This window comes from Pyxicephalus adspersus, chromosome 2 (genome assembly GCF_032062135.1).
Source record: "Pyxicephalus adspersus chromosome 2, UCB_Pads_2.0, whole genome shotgun sequence".
In the NCBI taxonomy this organism is placed as follows: Eukaryota; Metazoa; Chordata; class Amphibia; order Anura; family Pyxicephalidae; genus Pyxicephalus; species Pyxicephalus adspersus.
Genome location: NC_092859.1, coordinates 23268245 through 23283648, shown reverse-complemented (window position 1 = coordinate 23283648; position 15404 = coordinate 23268245). Strand labels below are relative to the sequence as shown.

The 15404-nt window shown below is 39.4% G+C and overlaps 2 protein-coding genes across 3 annotated transcripts in view; one reads left to right on the top strand and one right to left on the bottom strand.

Annotated features, from left to right (window-relative positions):
* Positions 1-10776, top strand: part of KIAA1549 (KIAA1549 ortholog) — a 50614-nt gene extending 39838 nt beyond the window's left edge. Inside the window, exons 11-20 of one of the 2 annotated variants that reach the window (XM_072399947.1) lie at positions 260-465; positions 715-845; positions 1231-1436; positions 2465-2688; positions 3037-3181; positions 3509-3820; positions 4213-4265; positions 5470-5615; positions 6149-6318; positions 6825-10776. In XM_072399947.1, coding sequence (XP_072256048.1) covers positions 260-465; positions 715-845; positions 1231-1436; positions 2465-2688; positions 3037-3181; positions 3509-3820; positions 4213-4265; positions 5470-5615; positions 6149-6318; positions 6825-7052 — 1821 coding nt within the window. In that variant the 3' untranslated portion in view covers positions 7053-10776. Of the gene's footprint in view, positions 1-259; positions 466-711; positions 846-1230; positions 1437-2464; positions 2689-3036; positions 3182-3508; positions 3821-4212; positions 4266-5469; positions 5616-6148; positions 6319-6824 lie in introns of both variants that reach the window. The other variant, XM_072399946.1, reaches the window with a different exon arrangement.
* Positions 10777-14158, bottom strand: TMEM213 (transmembrane protein 213). Its single transcript, XM_072399948.1, has 3 exons — positions 14040-14158; positions 12679-12717; positions 10777-11945 (listed from the first exon to the last, which is right to left on the bottom strand). Exons 1-3 carry the CDS (start codon positions 14101-14103, stop codon positions 11776-11778), a joined length of 273 nt encoding a protein of 90 aa, XP_072256049.1. The 5' UTR covers positions 14104-14158; the 3' UTR covers positions 10777-11775.
* Positions 14159-15404: the final 1246 nt, after the last annotated feature.

The window sequence follows — 15404 nt, the reverse complement described above, 5'->3', positions numbered from 1 at the left end:
CTAAAATCCTCTACACATTCTGAATCCAAACTAACACAATTTTAAAATGTAGTCAAATATTTTAAATAAAATAAGTGGAAGATTGTGTAAAATTATATTTTACACATCATCTTCCATTGTAAATGCTTCTGATTGAGCACAGACTTTTTTATTGGTTGATAGCTTTTAGTACTTCTTTTCAGATTCCAGTCTGTATAATATTCTGCATAGCAATGATACTTTGTATACACAACATACAAACATGTGCTCTGTTCTCTAGCTCCAGGCACCCAATGTCAAGGGCTTTGACTTTGCCAAGCAGCACCTGGGCCAACACAACAAAGATGAAGTTCTCATAGTACATGAGCCTCCACTGCCTGTGTTACACGGACCCCTGAAGGACTCCACCCCCTCCGAAAATGGGGACATCCCCACTCCTAAGTCCAAATCTTCTAAGCTCAACAAGATTGGGCGCCACCGTGGCAGGTGAGTGATAGCAACAATGTGGAAAATATATTTTGAATCTGATTCTGAAATTTATCTGCCATTGTCAGGAACTGAGCCACCCACGGAGTGGAAATTAGAGAAAAAATAAAATCAATGAGCCTCTAAGGATATACAGGGAGAATAGCATCTGTTTAATTGCTGCAGACATATTTAATAAGCCTCATTTTATAAGTCTGTTAAACACTCTCTATGGATATCTTCTGAACAGTTTTTGCCTGTTTTCAGCAGTAGGGTTACCCCCTCCGATGCAGGATCCACTGCTAGTGAACCATCGAGCGGAAGGGAATCAGGTGAGGATGAATCCCTACGGCCTTCAGCTCCTCCACGTGAAACTCCACAGCGACCAAAAGCTAAAGGAGGTGAGTCCATATATCTAAGATATGTTCCAAGACTGCCACTGATGAATTGGTTCTGAATTACTTTTTGTATTGTCATTGTTAGAATAATCCTACTCAAAATGTATTTTGCACTTTATTTAAATTTCATTTTTTTAAAGGATCAATAAATTCTGTTAGTGGGGGGCAATCTCTCTCTGAGTTGTGTTGCAGCATTGCAGCAGGATCTGGATGAACAAAATCTGTGCTGTGCTTCCTGTATCTTATTGCAATTTTATCCTGCATCTTATTCTCAATTTTGATTGGTGTTCGAATAATGATTTATTTGAGGGGCCATGATGGCATTTAAATTAGACTGAGGAAGATCATATATAATGACATTAATATTTGCTGTCTTCCCTTTTCTCAGAGTTGCCAGTTTTGGGCAGCGGGGTGGAGCAGCATTCCTCAGCTTCTATATTTGAACACGTCGATAGGATGTCGCGTTCTTCCGAGGCCAGCCGCCGTCTTCCCAGCAAAATTCAACTCATTGCCATGCAGCCCATGGCCACTCCACCCATGCATGGACTGTCTGTGGCCGAGCGAGAGGTGGAGGCCAATAAGATCAATAGAGAGGTGGGTCTTACTTTTATCAGGAAACCTCAGAATCAATGCAGTAGTCTATCCTTCAGTTTTTTACAGTGGTAAATTTCATGATATATATATTACATGCTAATCATTACTTTACCAATAAATGATTCACAAACAAATATAACATGCAATTTTTAAAATCTTGATTCTGTGTTATGTTGGGATGGCTCAGAAGTTATAGATACATTGTTATTACCAAATCATGAAAAAGCGTTTTTTTACCTTCAGACAATGACTTTGCAAGATGATGCCATCAGTCTGCTACAAGCAGAAGGAGGCATTTCCTCAGTCCTCTCTCAGTGGGCCTGATTTAATAAAGGTCTCCAAGGCTGGAGAGGATACACATTCATCACTGAACCTGGGTGATCCAGCAAAGCTGGAATGGATCTCATCCAAGATTGAAAACATTTTTTTAAGAAATGCATTCCAGGATTGCTGGATCACCCAGCTTCACTGATGAAAATGTATCCTCTTCAGCCAGGAGAGTTTTAATAAATCAGGCTCATTAAGTGGAACAGAGTACCTTTTGTCGCAGATGCCCAGACCAGGATTTACATGATAGAAACATCTCTGGATGCACTGAACAATGCCTGCACAAAAACAACTATTTCCTTTAGGAGTGAAAAGCAGATTGAAACAATATTGGGCGGGTGTTAGGGCAGGTACTGTGAACTCCAAGAAGTTTTAAAACAACCTGCAAAAAATGAAAACTTTAGGATATTGTTTTTCACAATGCAATACTTTTATCTGCTAAAAAATCAGTTTTTTGCAAAACTGAAAACAAGTTTGCAAATGTTTACTATTTTTGACTTTTAACAAAAACAGTTTTTATAATGCTTTGCATGTGAAAGTAAAAGTATTATGTTATATGTTAATTACATTTTTGTCCTAAATTGTTACTGTATGTATATATATATATATATATATATATATATATATATATATATAAATACCGGTATATGTATATTCTGTCTTGGATTATTGTATTAACTTGGTTTCCATGTCTGTTGTAGATTCAGACAACACTGCGTCACAAGTCAGAGATAGAACACCATCGCAATAAGATACGACTTCGAGCCAAGCGCAAAGGACACTATGAGTTTCCCCTAGTGGATGTTGTGGGAATGACGGACACCAAGGAGCGGCAGCGCATGTACAGGAGGGCACAGATGCAATTTGATAAAATTCTGGATCCAGTGATAGGCGTTCCCACTGTGTTCATAGAGCCACGGAAGAGGTAACAGATCATCAAACAGCTTTACCGTTTACCGTTTATTGCATGACATTTCCTTCTCTTTCTACATTGTCTGTGAACACATGACATTTTAATACTGCCAGCTTTCACTACATTGGCTCTTAATGATCACATGACCTCATCACAATGCCAGCTGTCATCACATTCTTTCTAAGTGATCACATGACATTTATTAGAAACAAAGTTTTTATTCAGATTCCACAAGATGATGTACTTTATTTTTTAATTCTTGTTAAGATTTTTTTAGACTGTAGTTACTAAAGTTTGATTGTAAATGTAAATATTTCACTTAATGTTTGATTAAAATTGATAAAACTTTCTCACATTTAGCTCTCGGGCACGACGCTCACCAAAGCAGCGGAGGCGGCAGCAGGGCTCCTCCAGCCCCCCAGACGCTGATCGAGATCGCTTAATTGCAACAGATAGTGACGGAACCTACAAGAGGCCCCCAGGAGTCAGTAACTCTGCCTATGTGGTAAGAGCTTCAGTTTCAATTTAATTCTTTAGCAGAAGGAGGTGGTGGATAGAACCCCTGCCAGAATCTTATTTGTCTGTGTCACTGCTGTTTTGCAATTTTTTTTTGCAATTTTTCTGTTGCTTCCTCCCTGATCATACATTGCCAACAGGACAGGAAGTGATGTGAAATCTCTCTAATTGGGCCTTTTACGCCCATGGAAAAAGTTCACATTTACTTTAAGAATAAATGTTTTGTTTTTATTAGTGTAATCCAATAACTTGACTTCTGTATTACCATTGTATTATACGAGGATATGATCACTGTGTGGTTCTTTTTTTTCTGTAGTCGGACCCAGATCTGCCCTCTGACAACCCCACTCCAGTGTCAGAGTTGGGTAAATACCCTGGTTCTCTGCCCCGGGGCCCTCCTCCAGCTCAGTATGTGGCTCCTCAACCTTCTATTGAAGAGGTGCGTCAGACTATGCAATCTCTTCTGGATGATGCCTTCGCACTGGTGGCCCCCAGCAGCCAAACAGCTGTGCAAACTGGAAATTCTCCATCAGGGCAACAGCAGAACAATGGCACTCCTACCCGCAATGGAAGGAACTCTACTGCCTGGGGGCCCCAATATCCGTCACACCAATCATCACAGTACAATGTAAGTGCAGGAAGGTCTGAAAAAACAGTTAATGTCTGTGTCCTTGATGTGAAGGTTCGCCATTCCTATTTTCCCTAGGGAGAATTGTCATACAGGGAGTGCATAAGTCCATAATGTTACTGTTGTCTCTAGGAACTCAAGCTGAAGGGATATCATTCAATAGAGACATCCATACTGGCAAGTCCAGAGATAGTTCTGATCTCACCCTGAGTACTGAGTACCTCTGGAGAGAGAAATTTACAGCTCATATCCTGCTGTGCACTTTTATGCTTGAGTGACACTGCTCCTTTGTAGATCTAGTGTAAGGAGTGAGTGTTCTCATCCTAGGACAGAGGTTGTGTTACTGCCAGGATTATCTGAGTAGTCCCATTTATTTTCTATTTCCTTTTCAGAGATTTGTGGATTACGGAGTGACGCAGCCCTCAGCTCCTAGCCTGCTAACAAGGTAAAAATGTGACTGCATCATTTGGCCTCAAGGATACAAAAATGCATTGAATGCAGCTTTCTATTGACTTGTACAGTTTTATGTGTATTTTTAATGCAAGTACCTGACTTTGACCTAATAACAGCCTCCTGCAAAGCTTAGACAGGAAGAGGTAAATGCAGCACAAAGAGCCAGTTCAGTGCACAATGGTTAGAGAAAGCTGCAGAGGCAAATTAGGTCCTTTTTTCTGCGTTCTGTGTTTGTGTTTGCCTCGAATTCGCATTTAAAAAATAAGAGTTGGCTGATATACAGAATATATATTTTCTTACCTCCTTCCTGTGGTGTTCCTCTGATATTCACCTGTTTATAACTGGTCAGATGAAAAACAAATCAGGATGACAATTAGAATTATTGGAATCCTTGTTGTGTATTTTTATTGCGGTTACAAATGGAAACAGTCACAAGTGATGTCCCTCTAAATCAGCAGTGCCTTTTTTTACTCAGAATACAGTTGGCAATGGAACATAGACACTGGTTGGAAGTTTCCTCCAGATTCTGATGAGGTAATAAGATTAGTGATCCGCTGCAGTGGTCACGGCACATTGATTTCGGAGCCGTGCTTAATGGCTGATGTGCTGGAAGATTGATCTGTGGACTCCGGCGGTCCCTCATACCCAGAGACCTCCCATGCCTGTTCTTGGCTGGGGAATATTTCACCTCTGATACTGTGAAGTGTGGAAAATTCCGAGACATCAGAGAGTTTTATGGGTTCTTCCTGGATTTATGTGTATTTCATTTCTGCCATTCACCTGGGATAGACTAGAGCAAAACTGTTGAAAGGCCCCTAAACCCAATAATGATCCATGAAGATGGGGAGATAGTCCCTGTTCACTGTACCAGGCAACCTTTTCCTTTAGATGTCAGTTGTGGAGATATAACTCATTGTAGACTCAGAATCAAACCCTTGTTACCTTTATGTATAAACATTTTCTACACATATAGGACAGTTAGGAGAAAATAGTTCTTCCCAGTATATCACTATTTAATTTTTTTTTCAGTGATGATAAGTTCCCAACATTTTTTTTCATTGTAATTTATTGGTAATTTACTCACACAAAAAAAGCTCATCAAATATTCAGTTCCTAAAGTTCTATTTATTGTTAGGGGTGGGTCAGTCGGGTCCTTGCTCCTGTTGTTCTCACAGTCTCTTTCCACCCCTTTTTAGGAGTCCAGGGTTTGGTTCTGGCTTCCTCCCCCCATTAGAGGTGGCTCCAGTAGAACCCCAGCAGACAGAAGTGCAGTACCCGGCTCGGATGTATCCCGAGGACATACCATCAGTGGCCAGACCTCGCCCCCTCGGCAGCACCTCAGGTAAATTATGTTTGTGATGTGAGTGGTGATGATAATTGTAACTGTCTGCGTATTATCAGACACAATATATTGGCTCAGTTTGCTAATAGTGTGAGAACCTGGAACAGGACGGGTGAGTCAAAGAGAAGGGGTTGGTGTGGTTTATTGTTAGTATTAGAGCTGCGTATCTCTCTCTCTCTCTCTCTCTCTCTCTCTCTATATATATATATATATATATATATATTTATATTTTCATAATATTATTGTAGTTTACAGGTCCTCATATGTGGTTGCTGCATTTAGGTTTTTTAGGTCTTAGGGCAAGAACATATTTCCTGTTCCAGGGTGACAAAGCTGCTTCTCCATAGATACATGGGGGTAAAGTCACCCTAGGACAGTAAAAAAAAAAAAATGTTATGCAATCATCATATCTAAGGACTGTTAAGCTATATTAAATCATTTTTTTGTTCTTGGTAGAAGATACACTACCAACACGAACAATTTCTCTTTTGCTTGGTGTTTTATATATCGTAATCGTAGTGTTTTTCCCACAGGCTCTGCCCAAATCCACCAGCTGACCCAAGTGGGCATCGCTAGTCGTATGGGAGCACAGCCCACAGACCTGGTTTCAAATAGGAGTGGACAACCTTCTGGAGGCCCTAGCTGGCCTTCATACTATACCCGTGATGAGGAGACCACCAGAAATCTCCCTCACCGAGATGCTGTAAGTTTTAATACTTCGCCCTAAAATGAAAGATAAAAATGAGCCACACTGCAAAGTTTTAAAGGCTGTTCACACTTGTACATCCATACATACATACATCGTGGTGGGCTTCAATGTACATTGAGCTAAGGTTTACTTTAAACCCTTTTTGCTAATTTTCTACCATTTAACCATGCTTAGAGATAGTTAATACATTTCCTCTTTATGAACTAGGGGCACATAACTATGCACAGTTTTAACAGACGGAATGGGTCAGATGGAATGTCTTCTAATAAACCAGCTCCCACTGGTAAATCTCAGGGAGTTGTCAATCAGCCACATGTTGTTATCATTATGAAAGCTGCTTGTTAAAAACAAAAATGCAGGGGATCATATGATTGCTTTAGGCATTAGCCCATGTTTTTTGCCTTCCTCTGGATCATCTGTGGGTTTAGGGCTTTGTATGTGCAGGCCTTTAAATGTATTTCAAGCTAATTATGTAAATGTGTAACAAATCTTTTATCCAGGGACATGTCCATGGAGCTCAGGACTACAGCACCACACAAATGTTTGGAGGGAACAGACCTTCGGCTCGCCAGCCTCCCGCACACCTTCCACCCTCTGTTTGCTACCCAGCTGCATCTGCTGAGGATATTCACCCCGGTCACTCCTCCGCCTCCCTCATCAAGGCCATCCGTGAGGAGCTGCTCCGCCTCTCCCAAAAGCAGGTGGTGGCACCCGCTTACCACAGCTGATAAGGGCTGACTGCTGCGTCTATACTGTCCGCTTCCTATGGAAGCCAGAGCAGGATAATTGGTCAGCATCGTAACTACTAAGAGCAACCTTACCCTGGATGGATCATTAACATGGGCTGCTTGAGCTGGGCTAAGATGACAGGGACATAAATATCACATGGGGGCTATCATGTGACAGACAGAACATATTAGTTAGGAAACTAAGGGTTATTGCACTTTTAGGATATACCTCTGTATTTTGTACTTCAACATTGTGGAGAACAAAAGTTTTTCCACAATTCCATTCTGGACTGAAGGGTTTTGTAAGTACTGTTTATATCAGACTTTTGGAGGCTTTTCGTCAGTTGATTGCCAATAGGTTGTCAATTATCTCTCCATCCCAAGTTCCCATATTTTACCACCCAAATTTTCTCCCATGTTATAAATATATAATATAAATGATCGATTGTTAACAGATTGATGAAAAGAAGCTAACTGAACATAAAAACAGATTATAGAAAGGTTCCTTCACTTATCAGGATTAGATGAAGCCACATTTAGGGTGGCCTGATTAGGAGTAAAGCACAACAGAACACATAATATTATGCCTGCAGTCTTCTTTGTGCAGCTAAAACAGTGTCATACTTCACGCACTGGTAGGGAGTGGCAATTTTAAGAAGATTGGGGGAACATGTGTAATGTAAGGTATTGAGGCTAAGGAAGTAAAGTCATGGACAACTTACATTCCAGATCAGTGGAAGGTCTGATAGGACAAAGATGAGTGTTTCATGAGGAATTGCAGAGTTATAGAAATCCTAGCTGCAGAGTGGAAGGTGGAGAATAAAAAGTACGATTTGTAGTATAAAGTGATATACCTGATTAAATAGGCCACTGTGAGGTGAGTTCAAGGTCAGTGGAATGTGAGATGGAGCCAAGAGAAAGGGTTCTAGTGAAGGCGCGGCACCAGAATTTGTGTAGAATGGGTGATGGAAGATGGAACAGATAATTTGTAGATCTGAGGAATCTAATAGGCTGTTATCAGGTGAGATCAAGGAGAATCTGAAAGAAATTCAGATTGGCAGAAGATCTGAGCAAGACAAAGAAAAGGCTCCAGAATGATGATGTAACACAAGAGAAGTAATTGAAGCAGCCTGGGAGTTAGGAGATGAACCAGATGATCTGCAGATGGAAATAATATTAGGCAACTAAAAAACTAGTTCAAGGAGAACCTGAAACATTCCAAACTTTTAGGGAATCTGCTAGGGCAGAGAATGGGTTCCAAAGAAATGGTGCAGCACAAGAAAGTCCTGTCTGCAGTATCCTAGGTGGAAGATGAGTTGTAGATCTGACAGGGTTGGAGAGTTTGGTAGGTAGGAAATGAAGTGCAGCAACTGCAGAAGTTGGGAGCAGAAATGAAGAGAAGCCATCATTCGGGGCCAATTAGCGCAGACTTCACAAGTATAAAATTGGCTGCCGGTGAGTCTGAGATACTCAGGTTTATAGTATTTAATTCCTTTGCAATATTAAGTATCTGGTAATCAGATAGGGGAGTGGTTCCCATCCAGCCAGTCTGAGTATTTTCTAATTTCTGGTCCAAAAACACCTTGTTTGTAGTCATAACATTAGGCAGGCACATCATAAATAAAAACAGGAGAAGACCGGGCTGTATGATAATGAAACATATAGCCATCCCTATTTTCTTTTCAAAAAGAGTAATGAGGAGGTTTAGAAGTTTAGGGATTTTTCCATTTCAAAATTTAAAAACATAATTTGTTTTTTACAATTCAGTTCAGTACAAATGTAAATCTGTAATTAATATTTAGAAAATATACCCAAAAACTGTATATTTATTGTAAATTGGAAAACATATATAAACATGTTTTACCAAAATCCCTAAAAGTCAAAGCTGTAAAAGTCATGGGTGACTGGTACCCACCGAAATGATTCTCTGAAAGGAGTAATTACAATTTTTTATTATTATTATTATTATTATTAATATTATTATTATTACAATAGAGAAGATGGACACTGTGGATGACATTTGTTCATTTGTGTCAGTGTTAAACCTACAAGTGAGCTGTTTAAAAGTATTAGTAAAATTAAAGCCCAACTGCAGCCACTTTTAAAAAAGGCAAATTTTAATTATAGCAATGAGATTGATAAGCAAGTGGTAGACAAAAATACAGAATACCTGTTTAATAGACCAGATGTGCTTGCATACTACATTACAGCTATTTAATCTCCAAATTGAGCAGGTGGAAAAGTTAACCAGATGTGGTCATGTGACACCCCAAACAGGAGTATCATTTGGTACCTGGATACATTTCCCATGCAGTGAAAACTGTGTGTCTACACAAAAAGACAAGACTTGTAACACTTCAATCTGTTAACAGGAAGCTTAAAGGTATGAGGGGTCAGGGTTGTGAGGGTAAGTGCACGGCTACCCTCTAACTTCCCTTACAAGGGTAACTTACACTTAAATCATTAACATGATTTATTTAAGTATTTGCCTTGTTCAATTTTGGGTTTAATGTTTTGCAATCTGCTACCAAATTGAAGCATTATCTGTTCCTAAAATGGAAGTAAACATTCCATACTGCAAAGATGAGACATTTTATGTGTGTTAAACAGAAATAAAAAAATCCTGTGGCAATTCTCCTATGAGAAGGTCTAAAACAAACCTTCTGGAGAGACTGGCCCTGATTATTTCCACATTGAATGAAATAGATAAAATAAGTGATTGTTTGCCCAAATCAGCTTCATAAGTATGCAAAACTATCAGAATCCAAAATCCTTAGCAATATGTTAAGGTAGGGACTACTATATTGCCGTATTTGCTTTGAGGCCTTTTTATACATCTTGTAAATCGTGTTATCTTTCTTATAGAGAGCGAGGTGGGGTGAGTGAGCAGCAGTGATGCTAATTGATTTCAGTGATATTTCCTTATGCACTTTCTGCTTTGAACCCGCCAATTTGCAGAGCTCGAGTCATTGGCCCAATTTGGCTCTATGAAAAACACAACTTAACCTTTTACAAACCTCACAGCCTATTGTTGCTGATCCAACCAGTCCCAGAAGGGTTAATTTAGGTGCTACAATTTAGCAATATACAAACTGACTGTTCAAAATACTGACATATCTGTGTTAACAATCTAAAAGGAAAAAAAACAAATCAAAACAAAACAATCAACACTTTACTGGAGATTCTGAGGACACCTCTGAACGTCATACAAGTTAGAGTTGGACAATTAAATGAGGACGTTGTAATTAATCAGAACACAAAGTTTCTTCACGTTTGATATTTTGTGGAAAAAAAAATATAAATCAATGGTTTTTGGTCTTTGCCCGGGTCCTTCACACCGTGACATGCTGGCCTGCCCGGCCGTGAGAGGTTAATTTCTGGGCTGTGTTGTGCACAGACCTTGTGAACTGTTCATTTGACATTTCTGTACAAGTCTCTGTTTTCACAACACAAAACTTTGTACATAAACATGTTTGTAATGTTTTCCTTTGTGTGTGTTTTAGGGAGGGATGGGCCGGCGGGTCCGGTCTGGGGGTGTTTTTTTTTTCCTTGCTGTGATTTTTTTGTGTGTTGTTTTTTGTATTGTTTTCTGTTCATTTTTATTTAATGTGCACGTTCAGGGTCTTGTATGGGGAGGTCTGAGCTGGTATTTGTTGATTGTGTCATTCGGGAACCGATGCATGTTACAACCCAGCAATGTAATAAAGAGACAAGTGAAAAAGGATTTCTGTGAAATAATTTATTGGGTGATGATCATACAATCTCTCAGACTTAAATAATTTTGTCACAAGCTACGTTCACAGAGATAGGTCTTTTTGTAATAGAATACACTAACCCCCCCCCCCCATTCCCTTCATATGACTGGTATTGCCAGTGAAGAGTACTGTTAATGCCATGGTTTTGGAATTTAATATCTAACATGTGTGATGTGACTTTTGGCCATATAATGTGTTTTTATTTTTTCCTATTATATTTTTTACATTACAGCATGTGGCTGTAGAGGCTGGAGAGAGAGGGACTGTGACTTGGTGATAGCACTTAATAAAAGGGGCCTAAAAATCCATTCTTTCTTTGAATACATTTAGGCTTCTTTGCAATTTAAAAGGTAAGGTCACCTTTGCAAAATTTCTACCAATCAAAGTAAAGGAAGTGATGAGTATGGGACAAACATAAAAGCAAAAACACATTTCTAGAACAGTGGGCAAGGGTTGGAACTTCTGCCATTGAATTTATTCCTGTCCGTATTTCTCTCTTGGTAAAATCAATACCTAAAGTTTTTTTTTTTACGAATGTCAGAAGGGCAGGAAGTGGACAAAAATCCCCCCTATGGGATTGTGAGCAGAAAGAGATGAAAAGAGAGAAAAACCTGAGAAAATTGTTAACTCTTTCTTCCCCCATCCAAAATGAAAAAAGCAAAGATAAATTGTACTGGAATTAATAAATCATTGCCGCCTTCTGAAAGTGTTATCTGTCTGGCTGTTTCAGCAGGAGAAGACAGCAATGACACCTTTCATTTTTCTCAGTAGAAGAGAGTAAGAACTTCTCCCTGTAAGAATTGATCTGTGTACATGTATTTGCTGAATGGGGTCTCAGATTATCCTCCAGAAATCTTTAGGCTTAATTGTGAAGGCCTCCAACAAATACAGTTTTTGTTAAATGATTGTTCTGGCTCCTGTGTTCATGGCAAGGCAGCACATTTGTCCATCTATATTGTTGGCACCCCTCAGGCCCGGAGGTATTTGGGTTCATCGGGACGGAGATCCATCACCTTACAGATGCAGAGGAGGATCAGTGTTAGGAACCACAAAGCCCAGCCAATGGTGGCAGCGATCCAGCCATAACTGTCCATCCCGGACACACAGCATCGGCTGGCCAGGTCACAGATATTGGTTTCTGTGCAAGCGAAAGACAAAATAGAAAATGTAATGTTACACAAGTAATGCTTATGGTAACAGAGTGCATGAACCCAATTTCTTAAAATCTTACTGGATTCTGTTCCCTTATCAAAGGAAAGGTGTTCTGGGACAGCCTGCCATGACTGACTGATCTGAAATGGCTAGTTGCTTGGTTCTTTGGCTTTATTCCTTTATTTACAGGCTTGGGGAAACATTTCACGCACTACATGATTCACTTGAAGAAAATATCCTAATACGAGCGAATGTTCTAGTACCCAGACAGTCATGCTGATCCCTCTGGCTTCAGTTAATGAACGGATTTACCATGTAGATCTGCAAAGTCAAAATTCCTGATCTACATACTTGTTCTGAAGCCAATGGATCAACATGACACAAGCCTAGTGTTTTTTAGAAGGAGAGGCAACCTCCATACGTCCTTAGTTTCTTAAAAGATAGGAATACAGGCATTGTTGATTTGACGGATTTGGAACATGCACTTTCAAGAACAAATCAGCAATAGAAAATACAATTCATCCAAAATCTAGGTAGCTTCCCAAAGGATATTATGAAAGTGCAGTATTCCTCACACATGTATGTGCATAGGTGTGAATACAATTTACAGGGGGACCATTAAGTGCCAAATGTTGATGCTTTCGGATTATCTGTCATCCTAAATACTTAATTCAGATCAGATAAATAGCATTGTAGTTGATAAGAATCTGAAGACTTACCCGGACATTGCAGCAAACTCTCAACCGTCTCATTGCTCGCTGAAAGAAGAAAACAGATAATGTGAATGACCCAGGACGTTGATCTTATTTTATTTGACACCAGATATGATTATTGCTGTATTGTTGCCTGTCATCATTTTAAATTGTTATATTAAAATATTAAATTTTGCAAGAGATTACCAGAGAATGGGTGGCCAAATGAGGAAGAAATGGATCATAAAGGAAAGTGTAATATATGTCTCTTCAGAATTCCAGACACTTCCTATTTTGATAACAACTTGGTTTGCCCATCATCTAACTTGGTCATTAAAAGGAACTCCATTGATGAGATTGATGAGTTCCTAGGTCTGTACACCCACTGTGCCTATTATGCAGGAAAGCTTCCTACCATCCCTATGCTGAGTGCCTAGGTCTGCACACCTGGTGTGCCCAATATGAGGGCTTCCCACTATCCCTGTTACCACATCTGCACCCCTCTTTTGATAATTATGAGGACTTCCCATCACCCCTTTACTCCTGGCTTATTACACCTGCTGTGCACAAAATGAGGATTTTTTTTGCCATCTCTTCATGGGTTCCTAGGTCTTTGCACCTGCTGTCCCCACTATTCCTGTGGTAAGTTCTGGGTCTATTCACTTGTTTTAATGATTGTGAGTTGTTTTCACCATCCCTACACTGTATTTCTTGCTCGGTACACCTGCTGTGCCCAATATAAGAGGCTCCCACTATGCCTGTACTGAGCTCCCAATTCTGCACACCAGTTTCGTTTATTATGAACACAACCAAATTTTAAAGACGGAGTTCATTCATTAAAAAAGAGGAAAAATTATTGAAAAAAAAACATTTTTCTATGACTATTGTTATAAAACAAAAATGCACATGAATTGTAAAATAAGTAAATTACATCTAAAATACACCATACTGCATAAAACCATGTAAATGTAGGCTAAGGAAATGTGAACACAGCCAGAGGTTTTGGTGAGGAGATCTCAGGGCTTAAACCCACAAAAAATGAGAGGACACTTTTGGGTAAACTAACTTTACAGCCACAGCTGTAAAAATGTTGCATAGTTTTTATAAAGTGTTCATAAAGTATACAGAAAACATTTACCCTCATATATAAAACTTTTAAATTGTACAGAACTACTCAGTGAATAACAACGCTAAAAGTCTAAATATAGATATAAAAGTCTAAAAAATCAATCTAAATTAAACACAACAAATTCAACATTTCCTGAGCCCCTGATAATACATTCCTGAATGGATGAACAATTCATCATTATTGGGAAATGATCAGATCCTGGTGTGGAAAAAGCCCCTCTCCTATGGATCTATCAGTTCTGGATATCAGTTGTACTCACCTGTGTGACCCAGCTGGATGTAGCAGAGAAGAAGCAGCAGACAGACACACAGCTCCCTGTCCATAGTGACAGCACTCAGCTCCCTGCACTGTCTCTGCTGCACCTGACAGTCCCCTACCTGTGCAGCCAGGATGGGGGGAGGAGCCATATCTCCGCCCACACTCACCTGTAACTGTAAATAGTCCCTTGGTACACTGGGTTCAATTCATAAAGCTTTATACAAGGATTTATTTTTAGTCATTTTAGCCATGTGACTCTGGACAAAGCCGATGACACCTGTCACTTTTTTGGAAATAAACCTTCTCCTGGTGTGTCAACAGAGAAAACAGAACCTATTGTATTTTTCTTTGGAGTGGACTTATGAAAGAGCACATTCACACACAGACACTGCTTTGGCGTATTTGTAAATATCTGTGTTCATAACAAATGTAAAGCAGGCTTTGTTAATAAAGGGGCTTTATAGGGGTCCAAAAATTGGACCTGCATGCTTTTCAGTTATTGTTCTTATTCGTACATCAGTGTATCTCAACCAGGGTTCTCCCAGAGAATGCTAGGGGGATGAGCAATTTCTACCTCTCAGTTCAGTTACTATTGTCACCAATATTGTTTTTGGCTATCTGCAAGGCAATGTAAGAGACTTTCTTTACACCGACCACCACACTATATACTGTGAGCTGTGGATATAGTAATTATAGCAGGGGTTCCCTGAAGACCTGAAAGTCAATTTAAATATTCAGCCATGGTAAAAGGGTCGAGAAAAACTGACCTACATTATTATTATTAATAATATTAATAATAATAATAATAATAATATACAGGATTTATATAGCGTCAACATAATAAGCATCACTGTACATAAATAGGGGTTACAAATGACAGACAGATACTGACAGTGACACTGGAGGAGAGGACCCTGCCCTGAAGAGCTGACATTAAAGACAGACTCTCCCTGTGCCAATAGAAACCAGCACTGGGATGCCATCACCAGAATATATCCATAGATGCCCACAATGTCTAAAAATGACAGGTCCACTTTACATAGGGTCTGCTTTCAACCCAGCAAAAAGTACCTGGATATGTGTAAATTCAATGATTACAATGGTATCATTTTTTTCACATAGCTTATTGTCATGTTACAAGGTCATACCAACACTCCTTAGAAATAGCCATTTTTTTAGGTCAAACAAAATTGTCCATTTGTTCTGGTGACCATTGCCATTAAAACAAAACAAACAGAAATAAAAGGATAATTGGGACACCTGTTCTGGTGACAACTTTCCTAGAGGGGATTCTTTTACTTACTTCTGTGGTGTCACTGAGTAAGTAAATGAGTAAAGAAAAGTTTTGGCTATATATAATAAGTGA

Coding starts and splice junctions, on each gene's coding strand:
- TMEM213 (XM_072399948.1), bottom strand. CDS start 14,103: ATGGACAGGGAGCTGTGTGTCTGTCTGCTGCTTCTTCTCTGCTACATC. Junction 12,718..14,039: donor CATCCAGCTGGGTCACACAG/GTGAGTACAACT, acceptor TTCTTCTTTCAG/CGAGCAATGAGACGGTTGAG. Junction 11,946..12,678: donor GAGTTTGCTGCAATGTCCGG/GTAAGTCTTCAG, acceptor TCGCTTGCACAG/AAACCAATATCTGTGACCTG.